At 48.1% G+C, this 16,408-nt stretch overlaps 1 protein-coding gene across 2 annotated transcripts; it reads left to right on the top strand.

The window, feature by feature from the left end:
- The first annotated feature begins 1,415 nt into the window (after positions 1-1,415).
- Positions 1,416-5,516, top strand: OXSM (3-oxoacyl-ACP synthase, mitochondrial). 2 transcript variants are annotated; one of them, XM_082655102.1, is made up of 3 exons: positions 1,416-1,515; positions 2,077-3,134; positions 5,082-5,516. In XM_082655102.1, the coding sequence occupies exons 2-3, from the start codon at positions 2,155-2,157 to the stop codon at positions 5,482-5,484; spliced, it is 1,383 nt and encodes a 460-aa protein (XP_082511228.1). In that variant the 5' UTR covers positions 1,416-1,515; positions 2,077-2,154; the 3' UTR covers positions 5,485-5,516. The 2 variants fall into 2 exon arrangements, with proteins under 2 accessions (XP_082511228.1, XP_082511229.1); XM_082655103.1 differs by having other exon boundaries at positions 1,485-1,515; positions 2,021-3,134.
- Positions 5,517-16,408: the final 10,892 nt, after the last annotated feature.

Raw genomic sequence — 16,408 nt, 5'->3', positions numbered from 1 at the left:
TTTGTTTTAATTTCTCTTAAAGTAACTCTATCGTCACTGAAAGAAGGTCAACCTAAGAAGTGACTGAATAGGCCTTGGATCAAAGATGACTCAAGGTCATACTAGGGAACTACTTTAGAAAAAGTCTATTTCCAGACACATTTAAATCCAGTACTAACTAGGAAAAGCTAAGCTCCCAAATTCTTCCCTAGAGCTGGGAAAGAAGACAAAGCACTCTACTTGGAAGCCATCAAGAGGCACACTGTCCAGAAAGAAACAAATACGCTGAGAGGTTCAGATGCAGGTTATATGGTCAATCCTTTATCTACAGAAGAAAGAAGGACACAAAACGCACCTGGGTCAGCACGTGAGCAACAGATGGTCATCTAAACAAATACTACCTTGCTGATTTCTTGCTTTTTTATATTTTCATGTTATTTTTCCCTTGATAGATTCACAGTGAGCTCTGAGCAAATAAAAGTTATTGAATTTTTCGAACACTTAGAAATAAATGTCTACGTTCTTCTCTATTCTGGTCTTGTCTCCATTCTCAGACACTGGCTGTGATATTTTGAGCACCGCCCAAGAGCTGAAAATAAGTTTCAAAAAGTAAAAGTAACTTTATTATGACAAAAGCATTGTTTGTATACTATAGAGAAGATGATAAATAAAGCTAAGCAAAAATAAGGGGGAATGGGAATCCCCTGGCGGTCCAGTGTTTAGGACTCCAGGCTTCCACTGCATGGGGCCTGGGTTCCATCCCTCGTCGGGGAACTAAGATCCTGCACACCACAAGGAGTGGGCAAAATAATTTAAAAATTAAAAAATAAAATAAGGGAAAAACACCGCAATCATTATACTTGCTTGCAGACCAGACCCCGCCCCCAAGAAAACCCTTTAAAAAAAAAGGAAAAATACAAGTTACTACTTGGATCTTCTAAGAAATTATCAACATCTTTCCACATTAATAAATATTCACTTATAAAATTATTTTAAATGTTTGCACATTACTTAGATGTACCACAAAATAGACAACTGCGGTGAGTCCTACTTTGCTATGATAAACAATTCTGGGCGATACAGAGATCACTGTAACGATACGGTAACTTCTTTAATTCTTCCCTAGCATTCCGGGCGAATATGACGGAGTCCCTCTTCCCACAACAGGCGAATATCTGGGATTATTAGCAAAAGAAAAAAAAAAGAGATCCCTTTTTGATACGCAAAAATGCTATCTCCCCTCGTTACGTGCTCGTTCCCAAGTTATGCTGGAGTCGGTGAGGTGGCGCCCGGACGCTCCCCTCACCGTCTGACCTCCGCCAAGGTGACGCGGGGGAAGCGCGCCCGGCCCAGAGGGCGCGCACGCCGGGCGTGCGCGTGCGCGCCTATGCGGACGTGTGTGTGCGCGGACGTGTGTGTGCGCGGACGTGCGCGGACGTGTGTGTGCGCGGACATACGTGGACGTGCTGTGCGCGTGCGCACGCCCGCATCGCGCGTGGGACTGCGGCTGCGCTGGCCGCCGGAGGCCGGGTGCAGGTAGTGGGTTCTCGCTCCTCTTCTCCTTCCGCCCTCCAGCTCCGAGTCGGATCGGCGCTGCGTGGGGAGAGGGGTGTGGAGGAGCCGGGTCAGGTGTCTTTTCCTCTCGCCACGCTTTCCTCGGGTTTCTGGGTTGGTGCGGGGAGTTGGCCACACCCCCTTCCCTTCCCCCCCACCCCACCCTTGACCTTCGCGGTCCCCAAAACCCTGATCAAAAAAGTTCTCTCACCGCCACCCCAAATAATAGGCCCTGAAGTGTGTTTTGTGCCTTTTGTAATAAGGCCTCGGTAATCCTGAAAAAGGATGCTCTTCGCAGCCTATATCAGGCCAGGAGTGCGTGTATATTTTTCATTGTGAAGTTCTGTTGTGAATCGAATGAGTCGTCTTTTCAGCTCTTTATCTTGGAATGTCCGAGGGTACTGAGAGTCTAAAAAGGGTTGAGTCCAGACAGGTGGTTTGATAAGTAAAAGTGATGTAACATTATTTTCCCTGCGCTCCTTAACAGCTCATACCAAGCACCCGAGAAAAACCACCTTGGATGTTGTTTCTTTGGCCTTTAAGGTATTTCAACAACAGTCAGTACCTGCTGGGCGTGTCGTGGTCTGCTACAGAACGTCTCTGACCCTCCGAGTCTCAACCATGCTGTCAAACGGCTTGCAAAGTTTCCTAAAAGTTACAAGCCCTCATCTAATACACACAGGGTTGTGCCAGCGATTGATAAGTGAAAGGAGGTTTTTCGGAACTGTGCCAACACCCAGATTGCGTAGGCGGGTTGTCGTTACAGGCATTGGCTTAGTGACTCCTCTGGGTGTTGGCACTCAGCTGGTGTGGGATCGTCTTATCCAGGGAGAGAGTGGAATCGTTTCACTGGTCGGTGAAGAGTATAAGAGTGTCCCTTGCAGTGTTGCAGCTTATGTGCCAAGAGGTTGTGATGAAGGTCAATTCAATGCACAAAACTTTGTGCCCAAATCAGATATCAAGTCCATGTCTTCTCCCACCGTTATGGCCATTGGGGCTGCTGAGTTAGCCTTGAAAGATTCCGGCTGGCATCCTCAGTCAGAAGCTGACCAAGAGGCTACTGGTGTTGCAATTGGCATGGGAATGGTTCCCCTTGAAGAGATTTTTGAAACCGCGTTGATGTTTCAGACGAAAGGTTACAGTAAAGTCAGCCCATTCTTTGTCCCTAAGATTCTGATCAGTATGGCCGCAGGCCAGGTCAGCATTCGCTATAAACTCAAGGGCCCCAATCATGCAGTGTCCACAGCCTGTACCACGGGAGCTCATGCTGTGGGAGACTCTCTGAGGTTCATAGCCCACGGCGCTGCTGATGTGATGGTGACTGGAGGTGCCGACTCTTGCATCAGCCCTTTGTCGCTGGCTGCGTTTTCCAGAGCCCGGGCTTTGAGCACAAACTCTGATCCGAAGTCGGCATGTCGGCCATTCCATCCCAAGAGAGATGGTTTTGTGATGGGAGAAGGTGCAGCTGTGCTGGTGCTAGAAGAACACGAGCATGCTGTTCAAAGAGGGGCTCGGATCTATGCAGAGATTTTGGGCTACGGACTCTCAGGTGATGCCAGTCACATAACCGCCCCTGATCCTGGAGGAGAAGGTGCCTTAAGGTAAAGAGTGGTTGTTTGTTCACATTTCTTCAGGTAAGACTCTTTATTGGAGTCTCAGCTTAGGGGAAACTGTAGTATCTGGCCTTGGTGTACTGTATCTCTGTTGTGTTCCCATTTTAGACTAACTAGTGTTTTTGAATTCTTTGCTTTACCACGTTTGAAATATTTGAAAACATGTGAATATCCTTACAAAATCTGGAGTTTTAGCGAAGGCCAGTAACGTTGTGAAGAAGGCCGTGTGTGACTTTGCCACATTTTCATCCCTTCAGTTGTGCTTAACAGCCGTCAGGGTCAGGAGGCTCCCTTCTGCAGCCCTCCATCAGACCTGCACAGTACAGTTAGCGCTTTGTCCTACGTGTACCTGGTCTCTGCTCCATTTCAGCAGGGTTCTGCTGCGACTTCTCATCACCCAGGGATCTTATTAAAATGCAGATTCTGACTCCGTAGGTCTAGGGTGGTGCTCGAGATGCTGCGTTTCTAACCAGCTCCTAGGTGGTGCTGATGCTGCTGGTCTGAGGACCGCACTTGGAAAAGCAAGGTGCTTTTATTGTGAAAGAGGTAGCGAGTTAAGTTAAAAAACCCACAAAACAAAACACCCCTCTGACACTAACATTATGTGTCAGTATGTTTGTTCATAGGTTAGCCTGCTTAGATCATATTACGTTTTAACCAGTTAAATTAGCCGGGGGTTGGCAAGCCTTTTCTGTAAAGGAACAAATAATATTTTTGGCTTTGTGGGCCAAAAATATTATCCCAGCTACGAGGGTCTCTATCACAGCTACTCAGACTCTGCTTTGTAACTGAGAGTAGCCATGGACAGTACGAAAATGAATGGGTGTGTTCCGATGAAAGTACAGTTGACCCTTGAACAACACGGGTTTGAACTACGCGGTTCCACTTACACGCGGGTCTTTTTCGCTAAGTACATACTACAGTGCTACAGGATCCGCGGTCGGTTGAATCTGCGGATGTGGAATTGGGGGAATGGATGGCCAACGGTAAAGTTATAGGGGCATTTTCCACTGTGTGACGGGTCAGCACCCCTAACCCCCAGTTTGTTCGGGGGCCAACTGTGTGTGCAAAAGCAGCATCTGGCCAGGGTCATAGTTCACCGACCCCTGAATTATATTTCTGAGTTTTAGTGAGTAGTTGCTAGTGCTGGAAATGTCCAGCCTAGTAGTCAGCTAGATGAGGAAATAGTTATGTTTAGGTGAAACCTTCCAGCACGCCTCAGATGATACTCTGAGCTGCCTCTTAAGGAAATGTATGCAGCCCAGAGATCAACAACTAAAAAAAAGGGTGTTAACATCCATGAGATTTTCAGAGGTTTTCCCAGAGAAGTGTTTTATTTTTGGATTTGTTTCTCTTGGGGTTTGGCTTTGTATTTCTTCATTTATTTAGAATTCTCATATCCCGAATAGACAATTTTTGAAAGGGTGTTTGAGCCTTAAAGTAATAGGACAGACATTTTTTAGATTATTGGGACATATTCCAAGTTTTACATTTAACTGTGAAAGAAAACATTAAAGCATAGTTATAAATGTTTTTCTCCACGTTTTAACTCTACAACACACCCCACTGAAAAGCAATTCCTAGAAGAGAAATTATTCTAGGCCTGAGTCTATGTGGCTTTTTCCTCAAGGAAGAAAGGACGATTCAAATAAAATGGAAATACGTTTTATTAGAGATTGTAAAATCCATAGGTTTGTATGTTTATGTCATGGTGATGAATCAGTCCAGGGTCCTGGGGGTGCCTTGTTATTCCCATGCAGACAGCATTCCAACTCACACGGTAATCCAAGATGCTGTTCTGTCATTAGAGCATAAAGGGTTCTTTTCATCCAGTGTACTTGGATATTTCTTTTTCGTAAGCCATACAGACAGTGAATACCTTGCTAGAATTAGATGTCGTTCCGATAAGTTCAGTTGCTTTTCTCATTGTACTAGATGTATGGCTGCTGCTCTAAAAGATGCAGGTGTACAGCCTGAAGAGATATCCTACATCAACGCACATGCTACTTCCACACCGTTGGGAGACGCTGCTGAAAACAAAGCCATCAAACATCTTTTCAAAGAGCACGCCCACGCCCTTGCCGTTTCCTCCACCAAGGCAGCCACGGGACACCTGCTGGGGGCTGCCGGGGCTGCTGAGGCAGCTTTTACCTCCCTGGCTTGTTATCATCGAAAACTGCCACCTACTTTAAACCTGGACTGTACAGAACCAGAATTTGATCTCAATTATGTTCCACTCAAGGCACAGGAATGGAAAACTGAGAAGAGATGTATTGGACTCACCAATTCCTTTGGTTTTGGTGGTACAAATGCAACACTTTGTATTGCTGGCATGTAGGACAAATCATCTGTCATTAAATATTGATTTTTTTACCTGTTATAAACTGCATTAAGTTGAGAAATAATATGTTTATGTAAATGCGCGTTTTTATATATCAGTATCCAGATACGCGTTATCTTTGTCAGGGTTTCTCAACCTTGGCACTGCTGACGCTTTGTGCAAGGTAATTCTTCGTTGGGGAGAGGGGAGCTGTCGTACACATCGTGGAATGCTTTACAGCATCCTAGTCTCTACCTGCTAGATTCTAGTAGCACCTACTTCCCCAGTGGTGACAACTAAAAATGTCTCTAGACCTTTCCCCCTGTTTCTTGGGGAGGGGGCACAAAAGTGAGAAGGGAACAGCCTTCCCCATGTGTTAATGGGCTGCTCGTATTACCTTTGCTGCAGCACTTTATCCCCTATATACCTAAGTCTCCAGTCATGTTCATTCAGTGGTAATCAGTCTTAATTCTCGTGGGCGTATGGTTGGTTCCGTTGAAATTTATTGGGTGCCAGCTGTGGACCTGGTTTTGTACTGGCCACCAGCAATAAAGTGATATGTCAGGACAGGCTTCCTAAGGGTGAAAAGGTCTCAGTCAGGTTACAGGGGAAGGAAGGAAGAGTATTCCAGCCAGGAGGCATAGTGTGGAACGGCTAGGAAATTTAGAGAAAACCTCAGGACCGAATGTAAATATTTCAATACTTACAGCCTGAGATGGGAGTAGGAGATAAAGCCAGAAGACCTGGAGGAAATCAGGTCACAAAGAACCTTCTAAGTTCTGTTAAGGCAGTGAGAGTAATGGAAGCCATCTAAGGTTTGGTGTGTTAACGATGGTTTTGTAACGTGTCAAGTTGGCTAGGCTGAGCCGCATTTCCCAGAATTCGCTCTACCGTATGTTTTTTGGTTAGGGCTGGCCACGAGAGAGTCTTGTAGGAGATATGCAGGGTGGCGTGAAGCAGCAACCATTTTGTAGCTCACGTGTGTTGTGGCTTTGCTGGCTGACTTCTTGCGGTGAGGCAGTGGCTGAGCCTGTAACTGCTCCACCCGCCCCTGGATCCTCCCTCAATTTCCCTGACTCCTGGGCCACATGCGTTTAGCTTCACGAATGGCCCAGCTTCCACCCCATGACGCCAAGGTCAGAGGAAGCAAGAACTGACAGGGTGAGGTTCATTCTTGTGGCTGTGTGTTCCAGCTGGTTGTTGGAACTTTACATCCATCTTCCCTTCCCAGTCGCCTGCCCGGTGGACTTGAGTCTCCAGCAGCGGAAGAGAATATAGGTGGACCTAACAGCCCTACAGAGACTGTTTAGCCAGTTCTTGTAACTGTGTAGGTCAGATCCCTGTAATAAGTATCTACATCTGTATCTCTCTTAGCGGTTCTCTCTCTGATTGAACCCTGACCGATACATGTGAAGAATGGGAGTTGTTGGGAGTAACATAATCACATTTCCTTTTAGAAACATGACTCCGGCTGCAGAGCAAAGAACAGATTGGAGGGAAGCTGGATTCCTATAAGGGAATCCAATCAGAAGGGGAGAGCAAAATCCAGGTAAGAAAAGATGGTGGCCTGGATGGATGGAGCAGGATATTTTGACCCAAGGTTATTTTAAAGTTGAAAATCATGTTCATTTTTTTTAGTCAGTTTTACTAAGGCATAATTTACATGCAGTAAATTGCGCCCATTTCAAGTGTATGGTTAAACGAGTTTTAATAAAGGTGTGACACACACTCGAGGAACTACTACCTCAATCAGAATATAGAGCATTTCCATCTCTGCAGAAATTTCCTTGTGCCCCTTTGCAGCCAATCTCCCCAGCTGCAGAAGAACTTCCTGTCACTATAGATAAGATTTGCCTTTTCTAGAGTTTTATATAAGTGGAGTCATACCCCTTGGTTCCTGTCTTCTTTCTCTCAATTTTTTTGAGATTTATCCATATTATTGAGTGTATCAGTAACTCTTTCCTCTTTTATTACTGCTTTTTAAAAATTCTGTAATAGATACAGATACTTTTGGCTTTTAATCTTTCCCTAATCCCTACTCAGCTTATTTTATAGCATTTTACTTAATCTCACTGTTATTTTTTAGACGGATAGGTATTGCCTTTTGCACGGAAGGCAAGGATTTAAAATGTTTTCTAAAACTGATAGCTTCTGAAGTGAAGAATCCTTCCTTTGAAAATCACAAATCTACAAGGATACAGTTGTATAAAGGGTATACGGTTGACCCTTGAACAACATGGGTTTGAACTGATCCCTGGATTACTTGTGCAAGGATTTTTTTCAATAGTACATACTACAGTACTACACAGTCCACAGGTTGGTGGAATCCACAGATGCAGAGCGAGCGGTACGGAGGGCCAACTGTAAAGTTATACACAGACTTTTGACTGCACACTAGGGAAGGGGGGTCAGCAACCCCATACCCACGTTGTTCTAGGCTCAACTGTGTATATATGTGTATGTGGTATATATAGATAGACGTGTGTACATCTATATATACACACATTACTGAGAATATTGAACTGGTAGAAATCTGACAGTTTTTTTCTGTGGTCTAGTGCCAAGAGGATATGACTATTTTTGGACCCAAAGACCCTCCTCTCCCCCTGGGTCTTTATGTTTAAGGAAAAAAGTAGACAACTTAGGGTAATAAAAGTAATAACAGTTAGCTTTAGTTTTAATTCAGGTCCCCTGAGAAGCAGACACCAGGAGAGGATTTCCTGTGCAAGTCTTCGGGGGGAAAGGCCTGTGAAGGATGAGGGGAGAGGGAACAAGAGAAGGCAGGGAGCCCCTCCGACCGTGATGAGAGTCTGACACCCGTCAGGAGGGGGGGCAGGGATGAAAGGGGGTGGACTAGAAAGGTTTCAGATGGAAGTCCCATTCTAAGAGAGTTTTGGCCAGGCCGACGGGCCAAATCGACCGAGAATCTCATGTTGAAGGAGTTCCAGGACCCTCAGGGGTGGACCTGCATTAGTGCCCCCACTGTGGTCGGCGGCAGTGCTACCAGGGCATGGCCGGAGACCTGAGCTGTGCGTTTTTCGTGGCCAGTGTGCTGCACCCCTTGTACCACAGTGATCTACTTCTGCAAGCAAGTTCAGGGGGCAGGTCCTCTGTGAGTTCTGTGGGCCTCTCTTTCTGAGGGAGAATTTAGAAGAGGGAAGTTAGTGGGACAAGCAGTAGCCCCTGATCCTGCATTGGTTTCAGGTGCATACTGGTTGGTACCCATCCTCTCCCTAAGCCACTGTTCTTTCCAAATTCCCCTCACCTTCAGGGATTATCTTGGCAGGCTTTGGCAGCTTCCCTGGTGGTGTGGCTCAAAACCTTTAGTCCTGAAAGGCTGAGCCCTTGGCAATCATACCACGCTCTTTTCGGACAGCAGTTGGAGCTGTGTCCTAGGCACTGGGATCAGGAAGCCAGCGGATACCAGGAGGCACCCAAGCAGACCACCGGGATTCCATACACATGCTACCTTCCCTGGCTGGTCAGGGTCAGATTCCACAGCCAGCATGCTGACTTTCTGGTCCCTGGGCACAGGGAGGCCAAAGTGTCCTGGCTGTAATGAGACACTTGCTGTGGCCCCTGGCAAGAGTGTGCATACCCTCTGGAGATCAGAACTTTTAACGCTGCAGAGCTCAGAGTGGCAAGGATGGAAAGCATGAAATTCCTCGCTGTGATTGGATCACTGGGAGTGATGGTAAGTGGGGCCACCCCTGTTCCCCACCCCGCTTTGTTTCTGGACCTGTGTGTTGTTCTCACTGGGGACTTAGCCCCGTACAGAAGTCTTTGATTTAAGCACATACTGCATCCCCAGGATGGCATTGCACCCATTCAGGAGGTTGCCTCTCAGCTGGTCATTCAGGGGTGCCTTTGGAAGGCAGTTCATCCTTCTAGGAGGCCGGCTGCTTCTGCATGGTATGATGTGTCATACAACCCGGGGACCCCGTGTCATTGGCCTATGCCCACGGCCCATCTTTGCTGTGACGTAGGTCCCCTGCTTGGTGTCAGAGGAGGTCATCAGGAGGATGTATATCACAGCAATAACCAAATTTCCTTGCCAATTGCATTATGATGAGCTCTCATCAGATCTTTAACCTTGGCCATTTTAAAGTCTTCTGTCATTTACAGACTTTTGTCTGCTCTGATGCTTTTGCAAAAGTGTTCCTGTAAGAGGGCTTCATCTTCAAGATTTGTGGAAGAATATAGCTTTCTGGTAACTAAGGTCACGCTACTAAACTGCGTAAGAATTTGCAGAACTCTAATGGAAAAACTGATGAGGATGACTATCATTTTTATGATCTTTTAAATTGGAAACATTGTTGATCCTTTTATGTTTTGTTTTCCCGGGTTTAAGAAAAACAATTTTCTTTTCTCTTAAGCTATCAGCAATTTGCTAACATATACCATTGTGAACAAAGAGGAAACATTCACCTTTTCCTCCCTACCTGACCCCTGCAGAATTCAGAAAGTCTTAGAATGAGCATTCTTAGTTTCATGGCAATATAGTTATTTGCGTAAGTTCAACAAGAATCTGTTCATCTTGTAACAGGAATGAATTGCAGCAGCCAGGGGTTTGAACTCAGCATTTGGCTGGTGACCACTCATGAGCCTTGGCCGTTAACCCTTTGCCATGACAGTTGGGCTGATCTAAAGGGATTAACCCTGTGGTTTGAACAGCGGGGAGTCGGGAGGTGGATGTTCATGAATAAACCCTCGCTGGGGCAGGATGTGTGGAGAGACGTTTCGGTTCACCTGCAAGAGGCTGAGGCCGTCCTCACTGGCTTCCACCTCCCGGCTCACGAGGCGCTGACACCCCCTGGCCATCAGGAGGCTGATGCCCTAGCTTGGGTACCAGCCCTGGTAACTGACCCTTCAGTAGATTCATCAGTAGATGAGGTGCATAGGAAGGGCAGCCACCGTAGCACCAGGGTGGGATGGCGTATTGCCACGACCCTGGATTGCCCTTGAAATACAGTGAGTTGGTTCATGCAGCAACAGCGTGTCCTGTGTGTTCTCAACGGTGCCCAGGGCAACTACCAGAGGAGTCTGGGACCACCCCCTGGAGTTCCCTGCCAGCGAGGGGTTGGCAAATTGATCGTATTGGCCCTTTCCCTCAGAGTGAGGGTTCTAAATCTGCCTTGGTTCCTGTGGACACTGCATCTGGCCTAACCCAAGCTTTCCCCTGTGGCTGCACAAGCCAGGGGCTGCCACCCTTAGGTGATTAGAGAAGCTGAGTGCCCTGTACTGATACCCTCGTCAAATAGTGATCGGAGATCCCATTTCAAGGGCCATGCTGTGCAAGACTAGGCAGAGGAACATGACGTTGCACAGAGGGTTCATCTCCCCTGTAACCTGCAAGCAGCAGATTAAATCACTAACAGGTCAAACCACCTTGGCTGGGTGGACTAAGCCACCGTCCCAGACTTTATACATTTGAGTGATCAACCAGTAGGGACTGTGGCCCCATGTGCCAGTCCGGGGCCCCCTGCCGAGACCCGCAACACCATAAAGTATGGAAGGGTCAGGGGGTGGCAGCGCCCTGACACCACGGATCAACGTGGTGTGCTGCTGAGAACACCCGGCCCCCTCAAGCCCGGGACGGGCGTCGTGTGCTGGAAGTTGCAGTGGGACGTCCCACCAGGAGAGGAGAGTTGCTCCCTGCCCCTGCGGGAGGGCGTCTCCACCGGGACCCCGTTGTCCTGCTGCCAGCTGTGCCCGGATTGGAGCGTGCACCATTGAGAGAGGGGAGCGGGGGGGTCTGGGTCCTGCTTTGACATAGCCCACCTCCGGTCCATCCCTCACTCCTGACACTGCTGCCTTCCCAGTCAACATGTATGGCCAGCACAACTGGGTCAGGGTCCTAAAGCTGCCCACCTCCCTCTCCTGGAGGCCAGGCGGGCCCGTTCTCTTTTCCACTGGTACCAACATGTGGCTGCCATCTTCGTTCCTCCATTGGCCTGGAGGTTATTCTAGCTCACACACAAGCCCTCACCACATTCACCCAGCAAGCCTTAAATGATAGCTGGCAAAGCCTGCCCCTACCGGACCCTGAACTGTCTCTAGTGAGAAAAGCCGTCCTCCAGAATAAAATGGCCTCGGTCGGACATTACCACTGCCTCACAAGGAGGCCCCTGTGTGTTATCCAGACAGAATGCTGTGTGTTCACACCTGATGGTCTGTTAACGTGTCTTCTTTATTAAAGCAAATGGGGACTCAAGCGAGCACCCTGAGTGATCCACTGTCCCCAGCCTGGGACATTTAGTGAATCAGTGGTTTGGATCATGGGGCTCTTGGTGGGAAAGGTTGCTACTTATTTTGGGAGTCATTATGTTGATCTGTGTTTTCTCTTGCCTGTGCCTGTGTTGCTACAGTGTAGCCAGACAGCTACCAAACAGGCCGTCTCGATGCTAGTGAAACTGCTCGCGGACCTCTCAGAGCCATTGTGGAGGAGCTGGGGGGGCGTGAGAGACTGTAGGAGTCAAGGAACCGGGAGGGCTGGAGTGTGCGGGGAGGTCATTGAGAGGATGCGACCGCTGGTTGACCCTGGAGCTGGCCCCGGGCAGTGGGAGGCTTCACAACCCCTCCCCTGTCCTTGAAACGTACCTTCCGCCCACCATTCCCACAGTGGGAGTTGTTTGCAAGGACGCAGCCTTGAGAGAGCGGTGTGGTGTTGAGACCATCTGGACTGAACACATGACTGAACCCAGTGAAGTTCTCTGTATAAACTTTAAGATTTGGTGGGTGGAGAGGTCTCCTCCTCTTCTGGCGCCCAAGACAAGCCTCCTGTGTAAGTTCCCTTGCTTATTACACCTGCCACCTACCTGCCTCTTTCTTTGGTCCCTCCTTGTCTTCCGTTTGTGGGGGCCAGGTTCAGATTTCTCCCGGGAAGCTCCTGAATTTTTGAGCCAACACTCAGAAGTTGTGTTGAAGGGAATCCACGCCTGTGGACCTGCAGACAGTGGTGCCGGCTGAGGCTCGATGGCAGAAAGGGCAAACCCACACCTGAAATTGGAACCTACGCCTGCGAGGGTGAACCTCAGGTCCTCCTTTTGGAGCGTGGTTGGACGTGCAGAGGCAGCAGTACCTGGATTGTATTAAGTAAGCAGAGGCAGCGGTAGCTAGATCCATCTTGCTAAGTAGGGGTCCGCAGTGTTGGGCCCACATGTGGCCTTCATCTCTGCCGCTGTGGCTTCTTTCACAAGCCTTCTGTGTAAGTTCTGGGTGGCCAGTGACAAAGGCTGATAGTGTCAACGGACAGATTCGTTTTGTCTACGTGGTCGTTCAGTGCTTCTACCCTGTGAGTGTTTTCTGGTGGGTGTGAATGTGTGATAGGAAAATCTGTACTCTCCATGGAGTGTCTGGGTGTCCGTCTGCGTGCCTCTGCTCCAGACCGTCTCATCTCTGGTCTTCCAGAGATGTTTTCTTTCCAGACCCCTGCCTGAAGGCCAGACCTTTGGCCACTGTCCAGAAATATTGATGTATTCTCACTTCTTGGGCAGTTTCTCCTGTACAAAGTGGACCAGATGCCTTGCTTGCAGCTCCGCCCATCGGGAAGATTTCCCCATCACCAGTGTCTTTCAAGTGAACTTGTTGAAAGGTAAACTGAGGCACAGTAAACATTTTTAAGAGTTGATTTGAACGTTTTTTGATTCGAATGGGCCAAACCGTGAGTGTTTAGGTGACTTCACCAGCAGGAGCTCAGGGCCCGACTTGTAGAGAAAAGGAAGCAAAGCGAAGCGAGGACATATTGATTGGCTACAGCTTAAAGCCTAGTTGGCTGTTGGTGATTTGTTGTCCTTAGTTTCAGTTTAATAACCTTGAGGCATTTCCGGCTTAGGTGTTGGTTCGGTGACTTAGGCTGCCAGGACATGGGGGCCACCTCAGTCTAACAGCCTCCTGTTTGATTAATTTAACACCCTGAATATGACTTTCATGCAGCTGCCACCTGTTTTCAACTTGAACTACTGCAAGGGGTATTTAGGAGACAGAATCAGAGGATTTGGTAAATGATTCCCCTTGTCTTCCTTCCCAGATTCTTTGCTTCTCTCATAATCCTCTGTATTTTCTATCCCCTGCTAGAATATAAATTCCACCAGAGTAGGGATTTTTTCTTTTTGGCCATGTGGCATGGCTTGTGGGATCTTAGTTCCCCAACCAGGTGTTGAACCCAGGCCCCAGCTGTGAAAGCACTGAGTCCTAACCACTGGACCACCAGAAAGTCCCCAGAGTAGAGATTTCTGCTGCTTATTTCTCTGCTACAGTTCCTGGCACCTAGAACAGTACCTGCACAAAGTGTGTCCCCAATAAACGTTTGTTGGATGAACAGATGAGCGGATCTCAGAAAATTGCTCCACCGACCACAAGGCTAGTGGGAGGCAACTTGATTCCTGCCCTCCCCACTTTCCCCCATCTCCTTCTTCCAAAACTCCACCAGATTGTATCCCCAAAATAGCCCCCGCACAGCGCTGCCCTCCACCTCCACTGCTGCTGTCCATCTCCCCGAGTTCCCGCAAGAGCCAACTCTTTGCTCTTCCTCTGCCCACTTTCCATGGCCTCCCGAGCACCATTCATTTTGTCAGGGAACCGCTGACTGAAACCACCCGCCTGGGCTGGGCATGATGTGACCACTTGTATGAGTTGTGTCACAACAGGAGGTCCCGATAAGGAACGTGGTGCTGCCACTGAAAACTAACTGGGAGAATTCAGGAGGGACTGAAAGCAGGAGGGAGGAGGTGCCAGCCCATAATATGTCTGGCCAACCTCCCAGAAACCCTCACGTTGGAATCCATCTTGGCTGAGAGACGCGTGCACCACCCGGGAGGACGCTGAGTGATACCAAATATGGGCCAAGCAAGATGACTGGCCACAGGCGCCCCGGAAACTAACCCATCACCGTAAAACCCGAGACTGTGAGCCACGTGGAAGCACAGTTCTCCTGGGTTCCGTTACCCCGCTGCTCTCCGCCCAGGTGCCGCTTCCCGATAAAGTCTCTTGCTTTGTCAGCACGTGTGTCTCCTCGGACAATTCATTTCCGAGGGTCAGACAAGAGCCCGCTCTCGAGCCCTGGAAGGGGTCCCCCTTCCTGCAACAGTTTTAGTCATAGCTGTCAAGTTGATCTTTTTATGATGTAAATGAGATCGTGCCCCTTCTCTGCTGGAAAGCTTCCAATGGCTGCCCGTTTCACAGTAGATGAAAGGCAAACTCCTTACCAGGGCATGTGATGTGGCCCTGACCCCCCTGCAATCCCACCTCATACTGCTTGCATTTAAGCCAAACTGTGCTCTTTTTCTTCCTCACACATACCAAGCTCCCTTCTGCCTCTGTCTTTGCTCTTCTCTTGTCCTTTTTCATTTATGTGCAAATTGGCTTGCTCCTGTTATTCAGGTCTCAGCACAACTGCCTCTTCTGGGGGGAGCCTCCAACCTAAAGGAGCCCCCTCTCTCCTTCCTAATCTCTCTCCATCCCAGAGCCCTGTTTTGTTTCTTTACATCTATCAGGATCAGAAATGATGTCCTTTTTAAAATTATTTATTTATTTTGGCTGCGCTGGGTCTTCACTGTGGCTCTCAGGTTCTTTGTTGTGGCACGTGGGCTTCTCTAGTTGCGGTATGGGGGGGTCTTAGCTCCCCGACCAGGGATCGAACCCCGGGCCCCCTGCATTGAGAATGCAGAGTCTTAACCACTGGACCACCAGGGAAGACCCAATGATGTCATTTTAAAAATATTTTTTTCCGGGCTTTTTATTCCTCTGTTAGAATGTACACTTTATGAGAAGAGAAATCTTATTGATCTTGGGAACAAAAATCGTATTCCCAGAATCCAGCAAAGCGTGTGGCACGCACACGTGTGCACACACACACCGACACAAAGAGAAGAATATTAGTCCTAACAGTGACTGACAATATCTCTGTTTCAGGAAGACGGTGAGGAAGACCAGTTTGTTCATGGTCATAGAAAACCGAGAGGGTTGTCATTACCGCCTCAAGGAAGTTCTGGGGATGGCCCTCACGGCTGTGATGAGTGAGGGCTGCAGTGCTTTTCTCTGCCTAGTTACTAGAGGCTCAGCTTTGGTCTTTGAAACCAAGGAGGAAGGGTCATGGTTATCTTGGTAGTTTCTTTAGAATTGCTTAAAAGCAGTGTACCTTGAATTATAAAAACCTACTTATGTTGTTTTGAACAAAAATGCCTTTAGCTCAGGATTCAGCCATTTTTTTTTTTTCTGTAAAGGGCTGGAGAGTTAATATTTTTGGCTTTACGGGCCACATGGTCTCAGTTGCTGCTTCTCAGTCGTGCAGCTAGTAGTGCAAGGCAGCCACGAGCAATACTTAGACAAGTGACAAGCGTGCAGGATTCCACCTGGAGGGGGCGCTGGAGGTGGGAAACAGATTTGGCCAATGGGCTGTAGTTTCGCGACTCCTGCTTTAAGTCTTCAAGGAAGCTCCTTCTCTGAAGTGTTTAGCCAGCTAGCCTTTCTGTGCCTGTGGGGTGTCTAGAAATTTTGCAGCGTAAAATTAGAAAGCTGGACTTCCGTCCTGGAGTAATAACAGTAATTATCATAGCAATAGCTAATGCTTATGTAGTATGTCAGGCAATATTTCAACTACCTTTCTTAACGTTTTTGCATTTAATCCTCACGATGTTACTGAACCAAACTTGGGTCCACTAGCCCGTGCACAGTAAAGCCAATCTACTGACACCTGGTTGTGGTGAAAGAAAGTGCAGTTTTTATTGCAGGGCACCAAGCAAGGGGTCCAGGGCAGCTAGTGCTCAAAACACCTGAACTCCCCGATGGGTTTCAGCAAAGTATTTTTAAAGACCAGGTGAGGGGGGTGCAGGTTGCAGGGTATGTGATCAGCTCGTGCACAATTCTCTGATTGGCTGATGGTGAGGTCACAGGGCAGGATCACAGGGGTTAATATTATCAGTCCTTAGGCTCCAGTAGGCCT

Source organism: Grampus griseus (assembly GCF_964374135.1).
Source record: "Grampus griseus genome assembly, chromosome: 5".
Taxonomy (NCBI): domain Eukaryota; kingdom Metazoa; phylum Chordata; class Mammalia; order Artiodactyla; family Delphinidae; genus Grampus; species Grampus griseus.
Note: the sequence above shows the minus strand (reverse complement) of the source record. Positions and strands in the feature narration are given on the sequence as shown.

What these genes read in the sequence shown, in the direction of transcription:
- OXSM (XM_082655102.1), top strand. Translation starts at nt 2,155, where the DNA reads ATGCTGTCAAACGGCTTGCAAAGTTTCCTAAAAGTTACAAGCCCTCAT. An exon ending in GGAGGAGAAGGTGCCTTAAG is followed by an intron (nt 3,135 to 5,081) that starts GTAAAGAGTGGT and finishes TCATTGTACTAG; the next exon opens with ATGTATGGCTGCTGCTCTAA.